This window comes from Hyperoodon ampullatus, assembly GCF_949752795.1.
Source record: "Hyperoodon ampullatus genome assembly, chromosome: 9".
Classification (NCBI taxonomy): domain Eukaryota; kingdom Metazoa; phylum Chordata; class Mammalia; order Artiodactyla; family Ziphiidae; genus Hyperoodon; species Hyperoodon ampullatus.
The window spans coordinates 51,784,949-51,810,317 of NC_136922.1; the positions used below are offsets into that span (position 1 = coordinate 51,784,949).

The 25,369-nt window shown below is 39.7% G+C and overlaps 1 protein-coding gene and 1 pseudogene across 2 annotated transcripts in view; one reads left to right on the forward strand and one right to left on the reverse strand.

The window, feature by feature from the left end:
• CALCR (calcitonin receptor) overlaps positions 1 to 25,369 on the forward strand; it is a gene marked incomplete at its 3' end in the record, with an annotated part of 66,584 nt that overhangs the window by 36,692 nt on the left and 4,523 nt on the right. The window contains exons 7-11 of the mRNA XM_079711356.1: positions 10,863 to 11,016; positions 17,120 to 17,180; positions 17,260 to 17,326; positions 19,577 to 19,795; positions 22,217 to 22,258. Of these exons, the coding sequence (XP_079567482.1) occupies positions 10,863 to 11,016; positions 17,120 to 17,180; positions 17,260 to 17,326; positions 19,577 to 19,795; positions 22,217 to 22,258 (543 nt within the window). The remainder of the gene's footprint in view (positions 1 to 10,862; positions 11,017 to 17,119; positions 17,181 to 17,259; positions 17,327 to 19,576; positions 19,796 to 22,216; positions 22,259 to 25,369) is intronic.
• LOC307058029 (ragulator complex protein LAMTOR3-like) lies at positions 12,582 to 12,957 on the reverse strand (annotated as a pseudogene). Its single transcript has one exon. The product of its transcript is annotated as a ragulator complex protein LAMTOR3-like (transcript).

Below are 25,369 nucleotides of genomic sequence, written 5' to 3' on the forward strand. Positions count from 1 at the left end.
AGCTGCAAGTAGCTATGCATTTACTCTAGTGATTCATATAAATTTTATCGTGTTCTATGTTTGCATGACTTAGAAAAAAGATTTAAATGTCCCTAGTTCAGGCACTGTCATCTCCCAGTCTCTGTTAATGGCCCCCATTAACTGAGCTCAACCAGAAACCAGAGGGCGAGGAAGCCCTGAAGGAGATGTGCAGAGCAATTTCTCCAGGCCCAGGAGCTGGGTAGAGAGTGCATTTGAAAGTACAAACAGAAGTTATCCAGCACACAATGAATGGCCAAGGGATATTTTCATTTTTGTTTCTCTGCTTAACTGTGTTATGCAAGCATCTGTAGATAGCCTCATCTTTCAAAACTGGCATTTGACAGCTCTGCCAACCCAATGACAAAAATGCGTGAAATCTGCCCAGAGCGTGCATCCTGCGTGACAGTGGCATGGCATGGGAAAGCAGCTTAATTTGGCTTCTAATGGATCCACAGTGCTAATAATTTTTGCAGTGTGAATACATCCAGAAAGGCATTGTGATCCATCTTTTAAAACCATGGCATCTGTTATTGAGACAGAGTCGTGTCTTAGGTGCAGAATGGGTTTACCTTGATGAGTTTTCGTCTTTCATGTCAACCGATTTTAATAAAAGTAATCTCATTTCACTTAATCCTCACAAGGCCCCAGCGAAGGGTGGATATTCTCCCCATTATTTTTTTAACATCTTTATTGGAGTATAATTGCTTTACAATGGTGTGTTAGTTTCTGCTTTATAACAAAGTGAGTCAGCTATACATATACATATATCCCCATATCTCCTCCCTCTTGCGTCTCCCTCCCACCCTCCCTATCCCACCCCTCTAGGTGGTCACAAAGCACCGAGGTGATCTCCCTGTGCTATGCAGCTGCTTCTCACTAGCTATCTACTTTACATTTGGTAGTGTATATATGTCAGTGCCACTCTCTCTCACTTCGTCCCAGCTTACCCTTCCCCCTCCCCGTGTCCCAAGTCCATTCTCTGCATCTGCATCTTTATTCCTGTCCTGCCATCTCCCCATTATTAACTGAGTAAATGGAGGCTCAGTGAAGGCACGTGTCCTACACACCGTGGATAGTTAGACGTAGATAGTTGTCCTACCCACCGTGGATAGTTAGATAGATAGATTCAAACCCAGACCCGTCCCACGCAGAAGCCCATCCTCTCTCCTCTGTACCACATGGTGCTCTTGATTATCTTGATTTCTTTCCTTAGGAAGATTGTTCTTAAAGATATTGGCTCAGCCATTTCAAAGTAATGGTTCTCCATAATTAGACAAGCACACTCCATTTCATTAGAGAAGCTGACTCCCACTAAGATTAAAACAGGTGTAGAAGCCATTAACCAAGAATATCTCAGCAAAGAAAACTCAAATTTGGGGCGTCCCATTTCCCATTAAATATGAAAACCCTGAGAAAATTACTATCTGTACAAAGTAGGCCAGGAAATGGCACTTTAGTTATTGAACAATCAGCCCACCAACCTGGGAGCAGAGGTCTTGTCATTCTTGAATAGACTCTCTCCCATCTCTCTTGTGCGGGGTCTCACACCCACATGTCATGCCTCCAGCCCACCCTCTGGATGTAGGGTAATGGGGGCTTTTCATCCATTATGAGATCATACTAAACCTGTTATCCTCCTGAAATAGTATACATTCAGGACTTTTTCTGAGCTCACTATTAAATTGTAGAAGCCATTTAACCTTATCCATCAAATGAGAGTAATAAAAACTGCCCTTACTTCCAAGGGGTTGTCCCAGAGTCCCAAAGAAGCATAAAGCTTTTAAAAATTCCCAAGAGCGTGATATTGCAAACGATTGCTCACAAGGTAACTGCTAACCCTTGCCCTGTGGCTAGCTCCCTAGGTCCCTGCACATGACTTTCCCAACCAATCTGTTACTCTATTCGTTTTCTTAGACAGGTAAGTTATCATTGACAGATGTTTTCACTTTCATAGGTACTTTAGGGACAGACATTCCTAGGTACTCTGGCAGTCACAGCACACAGGCTGCCTCCTAGCCACCAAGCAGCCAGCTCAGCTCTGCCTTCCAGCTCCCCTATTGCCTCGAAACCTTTAATAAAGCCTGTAAGCAGGTATCTAGGGACCTGGCTTAGCCACAAAGCAGCTGATTCCCTGGGAGAATGTGAGCATAGGGGAGTCAGAGAAATTAATAGGAAGCTTTCTTCTGGATATGGAGATGGGAGGGTGGCTCTCTCACATTAGGCATTCTCAAGGTGACATAAGTTTGAAAAACTGAAAAGAAGTTTATCTTTATGGCATGACTAACACCGGGTTCTCCTAATCAATATATTTTTAACCTAACAGACTTAGGTTTGTTTTTGTTTTTTAGCTATGCAAGAGCAAACTTCCTAGGAAAAAACTATAAAACTCTTGAAAGGTAGAACTTCATCCAATCAATCAAGTGTTTATTGAGCACCCCAAACTTCAAATTTTTGTCTTCAGGCTGAACTAAATTCATATCATTTGGGAGAAATATCTATTTATGACATTCTCTTCACAATCCCTAGGAATATGCCCAGCCTCACATAGAAACAGCTGCCTACGTCTTGCAACTATATATGTGAGACTCAGTCATTTATCTACCTATTTCAAAGTGTGTGTATGTCTCTTTTTTAGTGGAAAACAAAGGAGCAAAAAGTCTGATTTTGCTCTGTGTGCCTGAATGAGAAGTCTCCTTTCCTCTGAGATTCAAATGAGAATAAGCCACGAATCACAGCCCACTTACAGTGGAAAACGGGGTGTGTGTGAGCACACTTCGCCCTCTTCCACATTTCCAAATGTCTGTTTTCTTCCATAGGACAGAATTTGGAAACATGTGCCTTTCACCAAATACATATAAATAGCATAGGCTAAAAACCAAAGACCACAACGACAAAAATTAATTGACGTTTGTAAATTGTGAAGCATACAACTGGCCCACAGGAAAAAAACTAGGACATTTGTTGTTAGTACTTTCTCTGTTTGAACAGTCTTTGTTTTCCAGTGAGATTTTGGTACATCTCTTATCTAATCCTCCACATACAACACAGGACTGCTCTCTCTAGGCAGGCAAAATTAGTTCAAGAAAGGGTAGGGGGCTTTCCTGGTGGCGCAGCGGTTGAGAGTCCGCCTGCTGATGCAGGGGACATGGGTTCGTGCCCCGGTCCGGGAAGACCCCACATGCCGCGGAGCGGCTGGTCCCGTGAGCCATGGCCGCTGAGCCTGCGTGTCCGGAGCCTGTGCTCCGCAACGGGAGAGGCCACAACAGTGAGAGGCCCGCGTACCGCAAAAAAAAAAAAGAAAGTAGGAAAGAACTCTCAGGTAGATATATCTTGTATGTTATTCATCATTGAAACTGCTTATTTACTATTTCCAAGAGAGACATAGGTCTTAAACTTTGTATTGTACCTTATCTTGAAAATGCATATTCTGTCATAAATGCTATCATAGAAGTCTAATTTCTTGAGGATCTTTTCCTATCCAAATGACTATTAAAGTAAATTGCAGTTGGAACTACAAATGCAGGCATTAAGAATAAAGGAACTGTTGTAATATATTTGAGTACCCAGGGGATAAACAAGAACTAGGAAAGGTTTAACCAGGTTTAACGAGAAAAACCCCATCTTTCCCAGCAATAAAATTCCCCACCTTTAAAAAGACAGAGAAAATAACATCCAAATATTGAGAGTCATGTCATCAACGTATTACTAAGTCATGTGCAAAATCAGATACTCTAAAATCAATTACTCTAAATAAATTATATGAAATGCTGCATTTTTCTTGAAAAACTGACATTCCAGAAAACACTAGATTAAGGTCCTCCCTAGCCAAGAAAAGTGGAGATAATAAAGAAAAACCCAAGAAAAAAGAGACAGACAAAAAAAATTAGCAGAAGAAATTTTTGAAAAAGGGAAGATATTAGACATTTTCAGTCTATAAGTATTTATTGAAATTGCAATTAACATGAAAAACATAACCAAAGTCATAAACTAAAGCACATCCATCAGCACTCCATCTATCTGTGATTCAAGCATATGTCTCTTTTCTATAAAAAAGAATACATAATTTTCTATATAAAAAAGAATATATAATTTTAAAAGACTTTCTTTCTTAAGCAAACTAAAGACAGAATTGTGGGTTGTTTTTTTTCCATTTTGACCCAATTCTCAGGTCACTGAATCAGTAGTTAAGAGGTAAAAATATTTTCCTTCCCAGTGCCCAAGGGGATATATTAAAAAGAAAGTTATTTCTTGTAAAAGGAGGCTGCATTATCCCAGTGCTTTCACACTACTTCTGTAAGGGTTTATTTTGTTGGGGGCAAAAGAAAACAGTGTTCTCACTCCTCAGCAGGAATCCCAGTGGGTTTATGGTCCCTTTCCCATCAAAGTAGTCAGTCTCTTCCCTTGAAAGTTTTTTGGTTGGGCAGATTCTCTCCTGTAAAACCAAGGGTGAGAATCTTATTCCTTCACACAACTTTTTTTTTTTTTAAGTTAAACTCAAAATAACTCATCGAATAAATAAGGGCTGAATAAATCCTCAGTTTATTGAGTGATGTGAAAATTGCTCATTGTCATTTGTGTCATTTGAACATTTCATTTCTATAATATCTAAAATTTCATTTTCTTGTTCTGTCTGCTTATTTGATGATCTTCATGTAGAGAGTTAGGAGGTAGAATTAAAAGCATTGTTCTTGCTGCATCTAAAGGAAGCTGGCAGCATACTAGTCATTTTCTAGAAAGAAATGTCTCTCTAAACTTTTTATCTGAGTCTGAAAGGGACAACACAGTGAGATTAGTTTTTACTGGGAACCTGAGCATTTACCTCAAAAGCCAAAACAATTGGGTCACATTTTCTATAGCCTCTTATATAAGTAAAGTCAAATGAGTCCCAAGTTCTGAAAACCAAAGTGAATTTCTTCTAAGTCTCACTTGTTCAGGACAGTTGAGCCAATAGGCTATGTCAGAACGTCATCTTAGTCACAGGAAGATCAGCTTGGAATGGATGCTCAGAAGTGAGGCACTAGAAACTGATGAAACCACGGGTGGAAACTTGACTCCTCCCACCTAGCCCAGAGGAGGCTGGTGGGAGGGAGAGCATGTAAATGTGAGGGAGGTGACAGCGATAGCAGAGTTTTTGAGATGAGAGATCAAATGGCAGATAAAACTGTATTGGAATTATCCATTTTGGTAGCCTATGAAAGACATTAGATTGAGAATGAACAGTATGATGGATTTGAGGGACAGTGCAGAGAGAATAATGCCAAGACACGGTAATGAATTGAGGTATCTTACCCTGGTCGTTTATGCTATTTCACTTTACTTACATTTCAAAGCCAATAAATGGTCTTTTAACCAAGATCATATGGTACAGAAAAGTATAGAGGATTTCTTTATTCCTTTTAAAATTTATTATTTATAATCAACCACATTTCCATATGGATTTGAAGAATTATTCCTAAAATGGCTATAAACATCAACCCAATCTCCAGTTTCTCTCACCTGACCAGTCTGGGTGATACCTCTGCACGAGAAATTAGTCACCTACAAATGGTATCTTGTGGTATGGTTTATGTAGTACGTCTTCATCTCAACATTTGCAGCTTGTTTCCCTTGCTTTGAGAAAGCTGTTATGAATGTCATGCAGCACTTCTTATAGATTTGTTTTCATTCTCAAGAAACTTTCAGTTGAGTTACTAGAAATTTTGTACACTCCCTTGGGTATGTTGGTTAATTGTTAGAAAGTTTTGGAGCAATAATCAATTTGATCTTAGCTGTGTTCAGGCAGATTGCTCCAAATACTACAGCATTGTTCTCGCTGAACTGCAGGATCTCAGATCCCAGCTCTTCTACTTACAGATTAATCTTGAGCAAGTTACTTAACCTCACTGTGCTTCACTTTCTTGATAGAGATATCAATAATAATAGTACCTTTCTCAAAGAGTTGCTTGTGAGGATTAAATGAACCAATATACTTAAGATCCATAAATCCATTTAAGAGTCAGAACTCTCAAATGTTAGCTATTATTATTTATAAATCCACCCACAGCATGGATTTTTTTTTTTTTTTTTTTGCGGTACGCGGGCCTCTCACTGTTGTGGCCTCTCCCGTTGCGGAGCACAGGCTCCGGACGTGCAGGCTCAGCAGCCATGGCTCACGGGCCCAGCCACTCCACGGCACGTGGGATCTTCCCGGACTGGGGCACGAACCTGCGTCTCCTGCATCGGCAGGCGGACTCTCAACCACTGTGCCACCAGGGAAGCCCCTAGCTATTATTATTTATACTAGAGTTGTTACCATTGTCATGGACTTAAGCACTCATCATTTTCTAACTGTGGTACCCAGTTCCATTTCTGTTAACACACCATGGGAGGTGTGGAAACTCAGAGCATGTGTAAAATACTGCTTAAATCTAAAAGGACTAAGTGTGAAAGCAGAATGCACATACTCAGAGGTTTTAGATCACAAATAACCAAAAAGGGCTGTGGCCTAAGCCTGAGCATATAAAACTCATTCAGTCATGGCTTGAAAATCCCCAGTGAAGAGTGATAATATCCTCATTACAGCATGTAGGCAAAGACCCGTGAGTATAGCAAGCTGTTAATTTTTATTCCCCTGCCACATTTCTAACAGGCTTCTTTTTTTCCCCCATCATGTTTTCTGTTTTCTCTGGCTTTGTTTCCTGAACACTTCTGGAGTATTTCCTTTGCCAATTTCTGGATCATTTTCCAGTGTATTTATCTCAAATGGGACTTTTTTCTCCAGTGTTTTTTTTTTTTTTTTTTTTTTCCTAAACACACCCAATCGTGACTACAGTTGCACAGATTCAAACTTATTTTCTCTGAGGCTTTATCAGAAATCAGCCCAGGATTGCATGACAGACTCACATTTAATTGAAAACGTTATATCTTTAAATTTCTCTAGAGAAGGACTGCAGTAGTTTCCTACAAAGTTAATGCTGACTTTCTGACTGGGGGATTTTTCTCCTTCATTCAACTAGCTTTAAAGACTGTACAAGTTGACAGTTTTCAAGTTGAAATGAAAGCCTTTTGCCCTTTGGTTTAGCATCTTGACAAACATTTCTGTAATTCCTCCTCATGAAGTTTTAGTATACATGTGAATCAAAGTCAGGACGTTTCTCATTGCATTGTGAGTCTACTGGAACAAGAAGCTTGTGCTCTTTGATGGTTAGAGTTATAGGTCCTGCAAGGCCAGCAAGTAACCAAAACAGGAGTCAGGTACTGAGTAAACTCCCTCTGTACCCTAAACCTATTCAAAGTGTGCCCCATTGTCCAATAGCATCAGCATCACTCGGTACTTAACTTAGAAATGCAGAATCTACCACCCCATGCTAGATCTTCTGAATCAGAATCTCTGCTAATGGGACCCACAATCTGTGTTTTAACAAGCTCTCCCAGTGATTCTGATGCACGCTAAAATTTGAAAAAGCACTACTATAAACTTTTTCATTATTTATATTTGAACTGGATATTTTTGGAGAGCTTCATTATTACATCACTGCTTTCAAGAACTCCTTTCAATAACCCATGCCCACACCCTTTAGAGTTTAATTTCAAGTGGTAGATGAAAGGGCATTTCAAGCTTGTAAGATGTATGAAGGAATGGAGAGGAAAAAGGTAAGCCATATGTCCTTTCTAGTTCTCTGTGTATCAAAATCACTCTCACACTTCAAAAGAGAGCTGGGAAAATTACTGACCTAATCAAATATCAGTCTCATTGGATCCATTCATTTTTATAGACAAACAATAGTAGTTTCTCTCCACAGTATTTCCCACTCCAGTTCTAAGCAGTTCAGGGAAGATAATGGAGTTGCAACCTCCATTCCCCAAAAGTGTATGCCCACATGAGGTGGAATGATATATACACCACTGAAACAGAGGCAGAACAACCTATAGACACAGTGCTGGAGATCACCAGAACCTACACCAAAGTTTATTTCTGCTTTAAAACAAGATTTAGCAGAAATAAACTTGGCAGCTTTGATTCGGTACAAAGTATTATGGAGTTAGTACGCTTTAGGCCATTTCAAACTAATTTTTCAATATTTTTAGTTATTTATTAATATATGTGTATAGTGGAGGATGTGGTTTTAACTGTTTGCCGTAAGTTTTCAAACATGCTTCTGATAGCCCCCAGTAACCAAAGAGAGACCCTCCTAGCATACTCTTCATTTTGCTACAATATTGTTCATGCAAATTCGAGAAGTAAATTTATAGTTAGCCACCTCTTTTACTATAAATTAGTCTGTATAGCAGCCCCCAAATAATGCAAAAATTGGAGGAAGAGCAGAATGCTTGACAATGCTTAATAATTCGTTCAACTTTGGCAGAATCTACTAGTTCATTCCTTGTTAATTTTCTCACAAATTGAATGGATTATTTAATGTTAATAACACAAACCCCATTAGTTTGATTCATTTATTTGCTATGATCTAGGTGCCAGGCTTTGCTATGTACCTGAAAAAAGAATTTTTAATGGTATTAATGTTGATTACAGAAATCACCTGTTTTAGAAGTCATTGTGCATGGCTGCATTTATGTATTTCTGTATTCATCTCCCCTCCAGAAGATGACTTTCTCAATTGCAAGCACTGAACTTTGTCTTCGCAATTCTAGGACCTAGTCCAGGATTGAACATACAAAAAAATAAGCATAGTTTCTTCATGAAATTTAGCCACCATTTTGAAAAATCAAAGGATCTTAAATAATAACATGTGTTTAACCAAACTCTAGCAGAATGTCCTTTAAGAAATAGTTGGTTGTGGGCTTCCCTGGTGGCGCAGTGGTTGAGAGTCCGCCTGCCAATGCAGGGGACTCGGGTTCGTGCCCCGGTCTGGGAAGATCCCACATGCCGCGGAGCGGCTAGGCCCGTGAGCCATGGCTGCTGGGCCTGCGCGTCCACAGCCTGTGCTCCGCAACGGGAGAGGCCACAGCAGTGAGAAGCCCATGTAATGCAAAAAAAAAAAAAAAAAAAAAAAGAAATAGTTGGTTTGTTATTTTGAATTCTCCCTTGCCAAATTTTTTAAAGCCCAACAAAAACAAAACATCTCACAATTTTTTCCTTAGTATGCTACTGTATCTAGCCATATAGAACATAACTACAGTGAATAATGAGGATTGGCTGCATATAAAATGTGAAGTCAAAGCTGCTTTGGATGACACAGAGCCCCAGCTTTTCCCTGGGCCATCATCTTTGCCCTCTTCTTATCCCTTCCTCTACAAATGGCAGCCACCAAAGCTTCTGCTCTGGACCTCTTGATCCAGAAGGAATAGGGTTTTCAAGTAAGAGTAGTCTTTAAAATGAATCCAGAGTATCAACTGAATTTCTTATTTTACTTGTTTGTCATGTGCACATAGCAAGTATTTGCTTAGCAAACTAATAATAATATTAAATAATGCCAATTAGGAAGGTAATCAGATAAAGTCAGTGCCTTTGTAAGCCAATATAAATTACTTTTAGATTACCTGATGTTTTGAATTATCTGCACTACTGTTCCACTTTGGTCAGAATCAGAGGTTGATTCTATCTCTGAAAATACACTATCTGCCTTCTCATGGACCCAGCTGGCTGCTTCTTACGTTCAATGAGTTCTGAAAGGACTCAGTGCATCAGATTCCCAGTAAATGAATTACTATTGCTATGCATTGAATAGAAATAAGTGGTCCTGAAAAGGTTACTGCAATACTGAAAGTCACTTTCTGGCTAATTTGCTTTGTAAAAAAGAAGGCCTGAAATCCAATCAGATTCAAAATGTAAAGCAGAGCATTTGATAAAATAATAATGCAAATAATCATCCCTAATATGTAAAGTCTTGCATGCTAAATTGTTCTTATTTTTGTTGTTGTTAGAGGGAGTCAAGCACAGCTAAATACCTTAGGGTAGTGTTCCTCAACCAGGGACATTTTCCTCTCCAGGGGACATCTGGTAACGTCTGGAAATATTTTTGATTGTTATGACTGGGTAGAGGATGCTACTGGCGTCTAGGGGATAGAGGTCAGGAATATTGCTAAACACCCATCAACACACAGGACAGCCCCACGACAAAAAGTATCCAGTCCAAAACATCGATAGTGCCAAGATGACAAGCCCTACTCTAGAGGTGACTAGGAAACTATTTAGGGTGTTCTGTTATGTAGTTTAAGCAATAATTATTTCTGTACAGACAACAATATGTAGTTAATCTTGATTGCTCCAGAAATGTGGATCCCACATCAGTACTGAGTACCAAGCGAGGTTTCCATCCTTCTGTGTCCCAAACACATGGACCCCCATATAGAAACTAAGGCTCCCTTATGAAAGTAAAATCACATCAGTTGGGCTCAGCATAGCTCCTGGCTCATATATGAGAAGTGAACCACCTGGTTCTCTCCTCTTTTACTGCTAAGTAAACATCACTAGCAGATCAGTGAACTTCAGGAGAGCATTAACAATTTCTGTGTTATTCTCCTCACTGGCCATAGAAAAGGGGCCCTAAAAGTTGTGGGACAAATCCTTGGATGCTATCAAAAATTATGGGTCTCAGACACACTACAGGAAAAATAAACCTGTCTAGACTATATAAGTAACCAGGATGTAATGAGGAAAGAACATTTGGGAGACTAGGCTTCCATTGCCCTAGTTGGCTGTTTGTTTACATGTAATACTAATAACCTATGAACTATTACTCTGATTTCCGAATCTAGATGGTGACACATTGATAGACATTTGGGGAAACTGCCTTTCAGGCTGAATGCAGATACTTTGGCTCATTCTCACGTTCACCCTCTGTTCTCGGCCACATTGTTACAGATGTCTTCCACTGAGTATCTCCATTTCTTTCCAACAGCCGATCTGCAAGATTTTGCACTTTTTTCACCAGTACATGATGTCGTGCAACTATTTCTGGATGCTCTGCGAAGGGGTCTATCTTCACACACTCATCGTGGTGTCTGTGTTTGCTGAGGGACAACGCATGTGGTGGTATTATGTCCTGGGCTGGGGTATGTATTTTCTGCAGCTGAGTTTTGAGCCACCTTTACCTCTGTCTGTATATTCACAGTCTTCTAGTCTTGGTCAGAGAGCAGGCAGGGGCTGAGGTCCTTTGAGGAGAGATGGGACACAGGTGCTGGCAGGAGTTCAGTCTCCAGGAGAACTTGGTAGAAGCTTTTTAACAAGTTCACATGGACTGTGATAGCGGGAGGGTGAGTGCAGTGAAAGAGAGGTATGACTATGAGAATGTCCTCAGGAAACAAACCCAGCTAACAGATGGACTGAAAACATGCGCTGATTGAGAGATCTGATTAGACCCCCTTCAGTTTTATTTATCACCTGTTTGTAGAGCAAAGGAGAATTTCACATTTTGAATTCTGTACTCCCCTACCCTGGACCCACTTCCCTTCCTCAAGAGTGTTCCTTCCTGTCAATCCATCAGCAGGACTCCTCTAGTGAAGGTTCAGGAAGTGGAGTCCAGCTAAGCAATAGACATAACCACATGGGCCTCCAAGTAGAACCTACCTGACCTCACAGTGCATGGCAATGGCTTTGAAAAGCTTATGGTGGGACTGTTTGAAGTGTGACTACTTCTTCTTCTTCTTCCTTTTTTTTTTTTTAAGGCTCATGGATGAGGTTTATTTTCCAATTGATAGTTTATGTTAGGTGAAACAGTCTCCAAACCAGACGAGAAACAGTCACTTATTCATGTGGTTGAAAGAGTGAATTAAGTTAATTGTAGTCTTTAAACATTTAAAAACAGTCTGGGGGAAAAAACCTATGTAGTGCTCAAACTGTACTTTTTAAAATACTATTTTATTTATACTCAAGTATGAAAAAAAGGGCTATACTACCATGTTTACATACATACCAATATTGGAAACAATTCAATAATGAATCACATCTAAATTTTATAAAGAATACACAAACATTAAAAAACACTGGTTATAGAAAGCAGGATAGAAGAAAAAACGATTAGCTATCATTTTCATTTCCATTAAAGAGCAGCACCCTCTGAGAAGAATCAAATCAGTTAGTAATACTCACCTATACTGCAAAATAATATATACAAAGGAAAGTTAGTGATTGTACTGATTTTATTACTTTTACTAAGCCATTTTATCTTCCTCACACTCAATGCAAAGAAAATAATATGAAGAAAAATATGTTCTCACCATTCACAATAAAAAGAGTCTGCTTCATTCTGCAGGCCTGGCATATTGTACAATAGAGAGCACTTCATGGCTGAAGTGGATCAAAGTATCATTTTGATTCTGAGCCACCGAATAGAATCTCATGCATATTTGGTGACTGGATTAACTCCATAGGAGCTGTGATAGACTGAACCATTTCTGTGGAATCCCCAGATCTCTCAAATAAGAAAAGGCCCTACACAAGAAAAAATAACAATCAATCTGTCCATAAATTCTATCTATAGGCTCTTTCTCTAGTGTAAGGTGGAAAAAGGGGCCCTTTCTTGAGTACACGGATAAAAGTGTTGCTGTAGTTTAAAGATTGCTGGATTGACACTGTCTGATATAATGAAAATAAGGTAAACATAGAAACCACTGCCAGATTAAGAAACTTCCACAACTTGTCTCAGTTCTTCAAATAATGGAGCAAGTTCCTTTTCTAGGCTGACGATTAGTCCTATACTAGCATTGCTGCTGGCTATGAAACTCACCACCAAAGGTAAACGATTGCATTGAACCAACCTGGTAGGTGTTATAGTAACAGGTGATACTTTTATTTTTTGAAAATCCAAGTTTGCTCCCTTGGTCTGTTGCAAGGGCAAAAGTAGACAAGAAACCAGGTCTCAAAGCATGCTCTGGAGCATTATCATTGGCCACTTTAATGAAAGGCACTCCACCTCTATCTGATACAACAATAGCATGGAGCCCGTCAACATGTGGTAATTTTTTATACAGGAATCGTTGTAGGTCATCCGCCATCATGAACCCCTTTCTCTGGCAGGATCAACCTCCACGCCTGGGTTTCTGGGCTGCCTGCTTCTCTGAGCTGTCACTTCAGAGGACAGCTTCTGAGACAGCTTCCTCTAAAAGCCACTGTCACATGATTTGTGAGGTGTGGCTACTTCTGTACAAATTGACTAAGGTAGGGTGCTGAGGTCCTTGGGGACTCTCTAGAATTGTTCCCTTTCCCTGAGGGCTGCTAAAAGAACAGCTCCACTGCTGGAAGGGAAGCAGACAAATAGTAAGGCGGTGAGAGGGAAAAAGCTCTGGGACAAAAACACATTCAGTGAAACTTCCATAGTGGAGGAGGATCCCAAGGGCCATTCCACACTGTCTATAGAGCCAAGGGCTGCCCTTACTCTCCACTGACAGGGTGACTATGACTCTTGGAGCAGAAGCTGTGGATTGCCTTCAGCTAAGCCTGACTTTTAATGCAGCATTTGGGGGAGCCCCTAAAATATCCATAAGAGAGGCAAGATTTCATGAGGAGGGAGGATAATCTGAGGGCTTTCTGAAAACATCACGCTTTGTAGTTAAACCCCTGCCCAACAGATATTGTTACCAACTGTATAGAAATGCCTCAGGGAAGTCATGTAAGCAGCCCAAAGTCTTCTCCACGATTTATGCCAGGGATGGCCTTATGCAATATTCATTTACTTGTCAACCCTCCCTCATAGGAACACATGGATTTTAACCAAGTATCAATACATTACCCAAACCCAATGGGATAATCCTTTAATGGTGGGTCAATAGGGCAGATATTTGGGTTGCCTCAAAGTTGAACGGATGATGCTACAGCTCTTTGGTTGTAAGTAACAGATAATAAGATATTCTAATTTAATCAGAAAGAGAAATTCTCACACTCTAGAGTATCTCATGGAAGTCAAGAGCCAAAATGCAGTGGGGCTACTAAAAGGGCTGTACCTTGGCAACAGCCCAGCATCCTGGATTTTTTTAACCATCCAGTAAGGTTAGAAATCAAGCTTGTGACTATCCTGCCCATCCCACATCAGGTGCTAGGTCCTCCTGTTTTTCCCTGTCCTCAAAAGAGGCCAGCATACAATCAAACTTGTTTTTTGTTGTTTTTTCTCTTAGTCCCTGCCTTCCACAAGAAGCCCCTCTTTCCTTTCCCTGCCCTTCTCAGCTTCATACATACCCCCCAGTGATCTCTAGTCTTCTGAAACTGGTCATGCCAGGAATCAACTAGCTACAATTTAATTCCCCCCAATAGCAATTCTGATTATCACAATAATAATGATTGCTACTGGTCAGATGCCTTCAAACTGAAAACCTGAAAATAACATCTCTCCCTGGCCCCCCGCCACAGACACCATTTCTGTCTGATCTAGTTTACTTATTTCCTTTGAAGTAAAATGTATGGCATACTTCTTGTACCAATTTTGACTATTTAAAAACATCTGTCTGCCACACTCAGAAAATTTCTCATGGAAGGAAAAGGCTGCAAATTTATTCTTGCTTGTGACATTCAGCAGAGATGAGAGCACCCTGGAAGGAGCAATTTATACTGCTTTTTCCATACTGATGCATTGTGAATTCGTTATAAAACTTTCAGCATCATCGTAGTCAGCTCTTTGAAGACATCTGCTTAACACACATGTACATGTGTGTTACAATTCAAAGGAAAAAAGAACAAGCTGTTGTATCAAAAAGAAGGTAATGCAAATAAGTAAAATATTTATGGGATATCTTAATCAGAGAATACTTAAAACTTTATCAGAATGATTCAAGCAGAATCCTAAGGAACATCACATTCAGTAAGGTAAGCACAGAACCGTCCATTTAAAAGAATGAGAAGGATTTAAATTTCCATAGATGTTTAGAAAGATAGTCAACAAGTATAGTTCTAAAATGTAATTATTTTTTTTAACATGCTTGGGCTAAATCTATCTCCACTCCTGCACACACTAAAATTCCACCAAACTCTTTACCATTCAAAAATCACAGTACCAAATCTCAATTCTGAGAACAAAATTGTAAGACAGCTATGATGACTTCTTTTAAAGCAATAGCCTTCTCTTAGAACTTCAGGCAAGCATTATCTTTGGATGGGAGGAAAACAAGTAAAATTACAACCAAAATAAATTCTCAACAAAAATAGTTGCACAGAAACTTTAAAGAATTTAATAGAACAGAGAAGAAGAAATTTCTAGTGGATATTTTTATTGTCCTTTTGAAATTATTTTCACACCAAAACAGTACAATAGGTCCTAAAATTTAGGTCCAATGCCATGAAATAAGGTGTAACCTATGTTTTGAAAAGAGTTTGAAAGTGGGACAGCAGAAAATTTGACCCAAGAAAGCTACGTCCTGAGACCTAACTTTGTTTGCAGGTGATGTACATCTCATCCATTCATTTCAGCTGTAATATTACCCAGTCCATCTCAAAGAATTATAAGAGACAGTATGAACATCACCCTCTGGGTGAAAAGTATCTGGTGGTGAACTTCCCCCCAAAAGAAAATGAAAAAAGGCTTCTTTCAGTAGTTACTTCCTTAAAAGTCTGCACTGGACAGCTTACTGGTCAATTTCTCTCAAATCGAAGCAACTTCAAACACTGAAGTTTAGTTCTCAGAAAAATCATTTTACAATCCTCTTCAGATTGATTCTTCACCTTGCTGTTTCTCCCATTGTTATAAATCAAAGAAGGAACTCCCCCACCCATGGACTTTTATAATGAACAAGTAGAATTTATCCAGCACTCCTGAAGAAGAATACTGGGGAGAGAGGATTATTCTTACTCTGACCATCTTTAGTGGGCGGAAAAGGTTGTTATGATGCTTGAAGCCTGGAAGAAGAGGAAAAGGAAAGAAAAAATAAACTGTAAAAAGTGACATCATGGCTAGAGGCAGGTGAAGAACCCTAGAAATTAACAGATACGGGTCTATACTCTTCTCTGTATTAAGTAAGAATCACATTTTCCTTTCTACAAAATGACAAGGTGGAAGTGAAGTCTCCATATTGCCTCTCTTGCTGTCTAATTCTAAAATTTGTATTTCAAAGTAAAGTCAGAGAGTGAATTTCTGATTCTAAACCTGAGTGGGATGTTAGAACTGCTGTGAATAAAACACAATCAGGTTTTGTGTTAAATAGACTCAAAATTCTTCGAAGTCAAACATTTGATGGTCCTATTTTGAATTATATGCTTCATGGGTTAAGAAGCTGAGATGGTTCTTTGGTGAAAACTCGATGTTCTGAGTCTCTTTTTGCATATAATTCACAGAAAATAGAAGTGTGGATGTCTGATTCACTTCTGAGACACATTTCTTAATTGATAATAGTTTTAAAAACTGTCTACAAATGTGTCAACCAAATCAAACAATTTTCTGTTGTGCACGGGTGTATCTGAGGAAGTTTTTTTTTTTTTTTTTTTTTACAAAAGTTACAGCTTTACTCTAGATTACTTTTATAGAATAAAGGTTGATTTTTAAAAGACTCAGACTGACAGGACGCATCACCAGCAGCTATCTCCATCGTTCCATTTATAAACTCAAAGTTGTTTTTGACTAGTACTTCAAGTTTACTCAGGGAAGTAGATTCTGAGCTGCTTTAATAAAAGGTCCTGGAGCCAGAACTTACAGAGGGTAGGGTATGTACTAGCTACTCTCAAGTGTTCTTGTTGAAAGAAAATAGGATCAATGCACATGATATAAACAGAAAAACAAAAAGCCTGGAAGAAATACTGAGAGCACCAAGAAGTCTTTGGAGCAATCGGACTATGGCTTTCATATGCCATCTCAGGTCCCTTCCCTTCAGGACAACCCACCTCCCCTGGGTAAGACAGCCCAGTTCACACACAATGAAAAGCTTTCTGGTCTCAATTAATAGTCACCATCATCACCATAGGCATAACAATGGTATTATGGTCATAGTGAGAGTAATAATGTACCTACCACACTGGATAATTTGTGAAAGGCTTTTAATTATTTGGATGCTGTTAACCAAACTCTCTGACAGCACATGATGTTCTAAGAGCATTTTTACCTGGTTTGACCAAAGATAATCTGCACAAAAATATCAGGGCAATATGTTGACAAGACATTAAATTTGCCACTATTCTTGAAAGTAAAGTACAATTTTTATAAAACTGTAGTTATAGCTTTTGTACTTTTTCACATTTTAGGGCTCCCGCTGGTGCCAACCACTGCCCATGCTATCGCAAGGGCACTGTTATTCAATGACAAGTAAGTATTGTGGTTCTTAGTTAACGTATTTGTAAATAAAATGCAATTGTATTGATGTATTCCCTCCTCTTTTTTTTAGTTGCTGGCTGAGTGTGGACACCAACCTGCTTTACATCATCCATGGTCCTGTCATGGGGGCATTAGTGGTGAGAAATGCTTTTTAAATCCATTATTAACAGTTAATTTAGTGATAATCTATAATAAGAACAATTTGATTTGAGTCTTTTTAAAAATGATTTTTATTTACTATAATTGGGTAGAGGGGCATAAGCTCATTTCTATACAAGCCATAGCAACAATATAGGTGGTTTTTTTTTTTTTTTCCAACAACTTATAAATTCTCCTAGTTAAAGACCAAAGGTAAAGATGTTGCTGATAAGAAAGCGAAAGACCACAAAGTCCCCCTGCAGCATTTCTCCCTGGGCTTTGCCAAACGAAACCATCTTCCATTTCACCTTTGGTCCATGAGCCATCATCATAACTACTACTGAACATGCACTTAAAGCATTTCAGGCACTTCACATACCTTGCCATGCTGTTACTAACAGCAGACCTTCCAAGTGGATACATTGAGACATTTTACTCATTAGGAAAACTAGACCCAAAGTCTCAAGTAAACTCACTTAAGATCACATGACTAGTAAGAAGTTGGGCCAGGAGAAAATATGACTGTCCGAATCTATATGCAAGCTCTTTATTTCCACCCATGGTTTACTGTATGTTGGCCATCATCAGAACCATCAAATTTAAAATTTAGATATTATTTTCCCCATTAACCTCAAAGATAGTGTTTTCTTCAGGTAAGAGTAAGAAAAATAAAAACAGTCGGAGTCATAGACCATATTCTGCTCCTGCATTGAAGAAGCATCCATTAGTAACTGATCAAATTGGGTTATCACCCGGGCTGTCTCCTAACTTTCCTGGCCTTTCCAATGCAAATTCAATTTCTTTTGCCATTTTTCAGAGTAGTGGTGTACTTACTCGTTCAACTGCGCTCACGAGGACCTAATAACATGGGTCTTGAATATTTACACAACACCCCATAAGAATTCAATGTTTATTAAAGGTCTCTTTCCTTTCTTGAATTTTTGGGGTAATAACATTTATTTCTATTCCAGGTAGAAGAATTATTCTAATTATTTTTAAATAAATGATCAATTAAATTTTAAAAACAACCTTGGTTTTAAAACTAATCTTCACAGCCAAAAGTAATTTGTGATCCACTAGAATGGCTGATATTAAAAAGTGACTGTACCAAGTGTTGGCAAGGGTAAAGAGCAACTGGAATTCTCATATAATGCTGGAGGGAATGTAACATGAAGCCACCTCTTTGGAAAACAGTTTGGCAGTTTCTCAAAGTTAAACATACACTTACCATATGAACAGGCCATTCCACTCCTAGACACTTATTCAAGTGAAATGAAAACATGCCCACACAAAGACTTGTATACAAGTATTCAGAGCATGCTTATTCATAATAGTCAAATTTTGGAAACCATTCCAATTTCCATAAACAGGACAATGAATAAACAAATTATGTATATGTATTATTTATATAATGCAGTACTACTCAGCAGTAAAAATCAATGAAATGCTAATACACACAATACAAATGAATCACACAGATAGTATGTTAAACCAAAGAAACCAGACACAAAAGAATACACACCATGTATTATTCCATTTCTGTGATGATAGGAATCAGCAGTTGCTGGAGGTGGGGTCCGGGAGTTGTTGACTGCAAAGGGGAAGAGGGGACTTTCTGGGGTGGTGGAAATGCTCTTCTCTTGTTTGGAGTGGTTGTTACACAGGTACATACATTTGTCTAAACTTCCCAAATGTAAACTTAAAATCTCCATTTTATTGAACGTACATTATACCTCAATGAAGTGATTTCTTTTGAAAAGTGTTATTAGAAAAAAAGAAGTCTGGGTTAGCTTTCTCCACTGCATAAGCTTTACAGATAAATTTTTCAGCCCTCATTTTACTTTTAGTTAAGTAGTCCTGCCTAAGGGAAAAATCTTCATAATGAAAAGATAAGAGAAATCTAAAAGTGTCATTTATGACTTCCTTTGTAAAAATTATAAAAACCTAAATAAAGAATAAAATACCTTCCTTAGAGTTGAACCTAATATACTTACATATACAGGAGATTATTTTCTCATATAGGGAAAAGGGGGGGAAATGTTAATTCACGTCTGAAAAGAGTATTTGGCTCTGCTGATGCTCCGTGTTCTCGTAACACGGAGCCGATTATATTACCTCTCAGGCAGTCACTCGTGTCCCGTGTAGGTGCTGTCTGCTCCCCACACTGGATAAGCGAGAACTGAGGGAAGTGGGTGTCCTTCAGGGGTGCTGACCTGAAGAATTTGCTCAGAACGATCATATCTTTGCAGATCAACTTCTTCTTTTTGCTCAACATCGTCCGGGTGCTTGTGAAGAAAATGAAGGAATCCCAGGAGGAGGAATCGCACATGTACCTGAAGGCGGTGAGGGCCACTCTGATCCTGGTGCCCCTGCTGGGGGTCCAGTTCGTCGTCCTTCCCTGGAGACCTTCCCACCCAGTGCTTGGAAGGATCTATGACTACGTGATGCACTCTCTGATTCACTTCCAGGTAGGGAAAGCACTTATTCAACCACTCATTCAGCTAGTTGGTGCAGGGCCCACAGTTTTCTGGGGCTCCTCTGAAATGAGAATGACCCTTTAGAACACGTGTTACCCGGAAGGTAACATATGTTACCTTCCCTGTCTCTCTCACTGCCTGCTTTCCCACGTTTTGAATCTTAAAATTGGGCAAGGAGACAGGAAATAGGAGGTATGAGCTTTGAGAATACATCTTTAGAGAACAAATATATTTGTCCAGAGACTAACCCACTGCAGAGCTACTCCCACAGTGCTTTTTTTATTCATTCATTCATTCACTTATTCATTCATTTATTTATGGCTGCGTTGGGTCTTCATTGCTGTGTGCAGGCTTTCTCTACTTGCGGTTGAGTGGAGGCTACTCTTCATTGAGATGTGCAGGCTTCTCATTGTGGTGGCTTCTCTTGTTGCAGAGCATGGGCTCTAGGCGCACAGGATTCAGTAGTTGTGGCACTCAGGCTCAGTAGTTGTGACTCATGGGCTCTAGAGTGCAGGCTCAGCAGTTGTGGCACAAGGGCTCAGTTGCTCTGCGGCATGTGGGATCTTCCAGGACCAGGGCTCGAACCCGTGTCCCCCTGCATTGGCAGGCGGATTCTTAACCACTGCACCACCAGGGAAGTCCCTCCCACAGTGCTTTTGACCTTTCCTTCCCCTCCCCAGCATCTGAGGGCCACATTTGGTTTTGCTTTTCTGAGGGGACTGTTGAAGACCAATGTAACCAATGCCAATTGGCTTTCCAACCTGGATTATTATCAGTATAGTCGCTAATGCCATGAAAACACAGGGCAGAGAAGCAGATGTTTCTATCAGTGTGAAATGCCAACACTGGACCCCGAGCTGGAATCTATATCCCTCTTAAACTGGAAGCCAGTTTCCAGTCACTTCACTTCATTGCCTTGGTTCTGATTAGAGAGGTCAGAAACTTAGAATACCTATATTTTAGCCATCCCTACAATGTCAGGCAGACCACAGAGAATGGGTATGGCTGACACTGTCACGTCCATCAGAAATCATCATAATTATAGCTACCATTCACTAATATGTACTGTAGCACTTCATGTGTGAGGTAAGTATTCTCATGCCTATTACAGATAAGGAAATGGACTTTTCTGGTTAGTGGCAAAGTCAGGAGATATAACTCTAAAGCTGACCTAAAATCTCATAACTTACAGCCTCCAAGCTAACAGCCAAAACTGTGAAGGAAACCAGGTTTTGTGAGCACTTTGTTGCTTCTGCTTTCCCATTACTCCCAGGACCTTCAGCTGGTCCCACCCACGCATATACTCTGTCTCCCATACAGTAATTTTCAGACCCTCCTTTCATAAATACACATTGAATTGTTTTTCCAGGAGCTGTAATGAATTTGCACAGAGCATCCACGCCTCCTGCTCTGTCTCCCTCCATCTGTCAGAGGGATGTCAGGAATCCATCTTTGACAGTTCAGTGACTACATAGGGAAATGTATCCAGGTCTCTTCTCATGTGGGAGAGAATGGAGCAGCCTCTTGGGGGTCGTCCCAGGTGGTCCCATGTCTGCCACACAGGGGTGGAGAGTGGCTGCTTTGCTTCCGTTCACTTTGCTTCAGATCCAAAGCCTCGTTGAAGGCACAGTGTGAGGTACTTTGAAAGCAAGGGTGGGACATGGTGTGTCCTAAGGCAGAAGTGAGTCTGCTACAGGCTCTTAGGCCAGAGTTTTGCTGTCTCAATTATTCATGTCCAAGTAGTTTTATTTTCTACTGCTGAGGCTTAATGTGAAGAAAGAGGCCAGGATTAATAGGGCTTAAAATTAAGTTTAGGAATTATTTTAATAATCTGATCTATTATTTTGGCCATTTCTATAGGCAGTTAAAGCTTGGACACAAGGAATCTTCTGAGTAGTGACCAGAACCTCAGAAGTTACTTAGTCCACGTCCTTATTGGAGAGATGGACTTGGCTGTGGGAACAGTACTGCACTAGTTCACCATAAGGACACAGGGCACAGTCAGGCCCACAGCCATGCACTGACTGTGACACTTGTGCTTGCAAAAGTTTTCTCTACTAAATGCTACAAGATCTCAGTTTTTAAGTTTTTTAGGTACAAAGATTCTTTTCAAATCCCCTGTAACCAGCATATTCTGCTATAAATCTCCATGTTAAAGGCCGTAATATATTAACCAGATTGACGAGAGTAGTCTTTTTAGCCAAACAATAGAATCCTAACGAGAAAAAGGCATTTCTAATAGAATATTCTTGTAGTGAAGCACTGAACATGAGTGGTAGTAACTTTCATCGAGCCTTGACTTGCTATTGCCGTAGTGAAATGTTCCTCTCCAGGTTGTCTGTTTATATTGATTACTAAACAACACAATGCACACAAAAATAATTTCAACTATATTTTTCCTCCTCTTTTTAGGGATTCTTTGTTGCCGTCATTTACTGCTTCTGCAACCACGAGGTAAGTGTGTGTTACATGTAATACCGTCACTCGTTTATATAAAGCCAGCACTTTACAGTCTCCAAAGGGCCTCTGTGCACTTTTCATTTGCTCTCACTTCTACAGTTGACCTTACAGGGTTTCATGACTAGCTGGATCATATTTTTTTCCACTACTGCAAGTTGAATCTTACCTGTGTTTTTGTGTGGTACAACTGAAGATATTATCCAGACAGGTAGCTAAATTCTCATTTCCTTGGATTATACCTTAAGCTGGTCAGCACCCTGAGCAGCAACAGTGAAAGCTATTTTGGATTCCCATAGAATCTAAGTCACATCCCCATCCCCTTTGGAAGACCCAACTCCTCACTAGGGCAGAACCAATATCCAGCCAGTTTGTCCTGGTTCACTGACTTCTTTTCCAGTTGCTTGATGCCAGTGTCATACCACTTATTCAACATTTTGAAAATCATCCTGGAGTTAAGACTCAAAAGGGAATAAGTAATTTGTTATCTGCATATTTAGATCAGTAAAATCTAGAGATCCACATGGCCAGTGTTTTAAGGGTTTTTTTTAGCCAGAGTTCCCTTTCTTCCAATGATATCTTGCCTGGGAGCCCAATTTGTAAAACTAAAGTGGAGCTGCTTAAATTTGTACCTAAGAACTTCCAGGGCTTTAAAGAACATGATTTGAAAGCTCCCTCATTTTTCAGGTGAGAAATCTAAACTCCGGAAAGATCACGTGACTTGCCCAATGTCACAATCATAGTTTATAACCAGGACTAGAACCCAGAATTCCTGATTTCCAATTAAATGGACTAAATCTTCCACTGCATGGCATTATGTCTATGACTCCTTCCTGAAGTTTCGTTAGTACACTTTCTTGAGTTATATACCTCATAACTTTTAATATAAAAGTATTTGTGATAATTTTAAATTAATTCCTATTAATAATTTTATACCAAGGCAAATCACATTTTGTTAAAAGATCAATGTATTATTTTCTAGTTAGTAATAAGAATGATTTTCTAACCATTATTAATTGATATTTAATGGATTTTCTAGTCTTTATTTTTTCAGTTAAATAATATTCAGTGAGCACCTGTAATACTGTGCAGCTCTAAAACCTCTTGCTCCTCTCCAACCCCAAAACTGCAAGATGGTTGCCCCTGCTTTCCCTTTTAATTGATACATTTTATTCCTTCATTCATTCATCCATCCATCAACTCTTTCCTTAATCAAACAAAAATATACTGTGCATTCACTATTGCTAGGGACTATACTGAAAGTCTGGGATAGAAATGAAAAGACATCCTTCTGTTACTAGCTGTTAAAGTGTCTTTTAAGAACAGTAAAAACTAATAAATAAATAGGGCTTAGGTCACCCCATCTTTATATCAATTTCTGTGAATTAATATCCCTGCCTTTTGAGTTGGCTCAGGTGGCATACAAAATAAATGTTTTCATCTAAAATAATATCGATATAGGGCTAATATAAAAATCAGGTTCAGGAAGGGCATACCTTGAAAACATGAAAGGCTTGCATGCATTTGTAAAAATACCTCAATACTGATTGTGTCTTATCCATGATGCCGTCTTTGAAGTGGCAGGCATAGAAAGCAAGCCCAGAGGTGCTCCTAACAATTTAAAGTCTCTAATTCAAGTATGTTATCTCTGCTTTTGGAAGTAAAGAAACCATCCCCGTTTTAGTTAATATCATGTTACTGGGGGAACGTACCAGTGTGACATTTCTAATAACACAAACTGTGTACTGTGCCAAATGTAGTATCAGCTCAGCCCCATGGATTGCAGGCATCTGGGCCTCCTGTGAGCTTACTGTCTTACAACACTGAACATGGGCAGGGCACTTACACATGTGGAAAGTGATTTCCAGCTGCATGGTTGTGATCAGGCTTTGCCTGGCTGACTGTTACATTTTAGCAGAGATCTAGGGAGCTAATATGTCAGTTCTACAATGAAGATAAAGGTTTTAATTTTTATTGTCCATATGTTATCAGTGACTCCTACTATGGAAATGGATCAGATAGTCAATGGGTAGGTTAAAAGCAGGAAAGGAATTTTGAGGATTACAGTACAAGGAATCAGGAGATGACCATGAGAGCACGCTTGTGAAACAGACATTTCCCACAACTTTTCCAAGAGTGTGGACATTGACCACCCAATCATTTCAGTAAATTGTTAAGTATCTAAGAGACCACAAAAAGATGATTACACCTATGGAGAGGCCCAATTTTTCTAAGCAGTAGCTTAAAAATTGAGAGTACTAACAACACAGTGCAGGTTTTCCCTTTTTCATTTTTCTTGCTATTGCCCATGTACTGTGGATAAAGTAGTTTGTGGATCAAAGCAGCAAGGTCTAGAAGGATCTCAATTTAATAGTCACAAATTGAGGGCCTCCCTGGTGGCGCAGTGGTTGAGAGTCCGCCTGCCGATGCAGGGGATACGGGTTCGTGCCCCGGTCTGGGAGGATCCCATATGCCGCGGAGCGGCTGGGCCCGTGAGCCATGGCTGCTGAGCCTGCGCATCCGGAGCCTGTGCTCCGCAACGGGAGAGGCCACAACAGTGAGAGGCCCGCATACCACAAAAAAAAAAAAAAAAAAAAAAAAAAAAAAAAAAAATAGTCACAAATTGAAATGTGTGAAAACTAAAATTTTGTTTATTTGCTGTAACTTAGCTTGCTTTGAAGAGCTCATTCCACCAGCCTCTAATACTTTACAACAGTCTCTTTCTAGGAAATATTTAGTTCAAAAGCCTTTGAACAAATGGGCAGCTGGTTTCCAAGTATTATGCTGGTACCCGCTGTTGAAGTTCATGGTGGCTCCCCTCACTTCTGAGGACCCTAGAGATCCTTTCACTCTGCAGGCCCCAGCCCTATCCTGAGACACCAGTCCTCCCTTCCAGGCTACCAGAGGAGCCTGGAAACTCAGGCCCCTTTCTTCACCTTTGTGAAGGGCCTGTGAATCTGTCTTTAGTACGTGCCATAGTCACTGCCACTCCACTGCTCAGGCACCATGTTGGACCTGGTACCAGGCCAAGAGTGGGACTTCTTTACAAGGCTATCACTTTTCAGGACTGTGCTCTCAGAAGCAAAGAGAAAGACCTGCTATACAGGA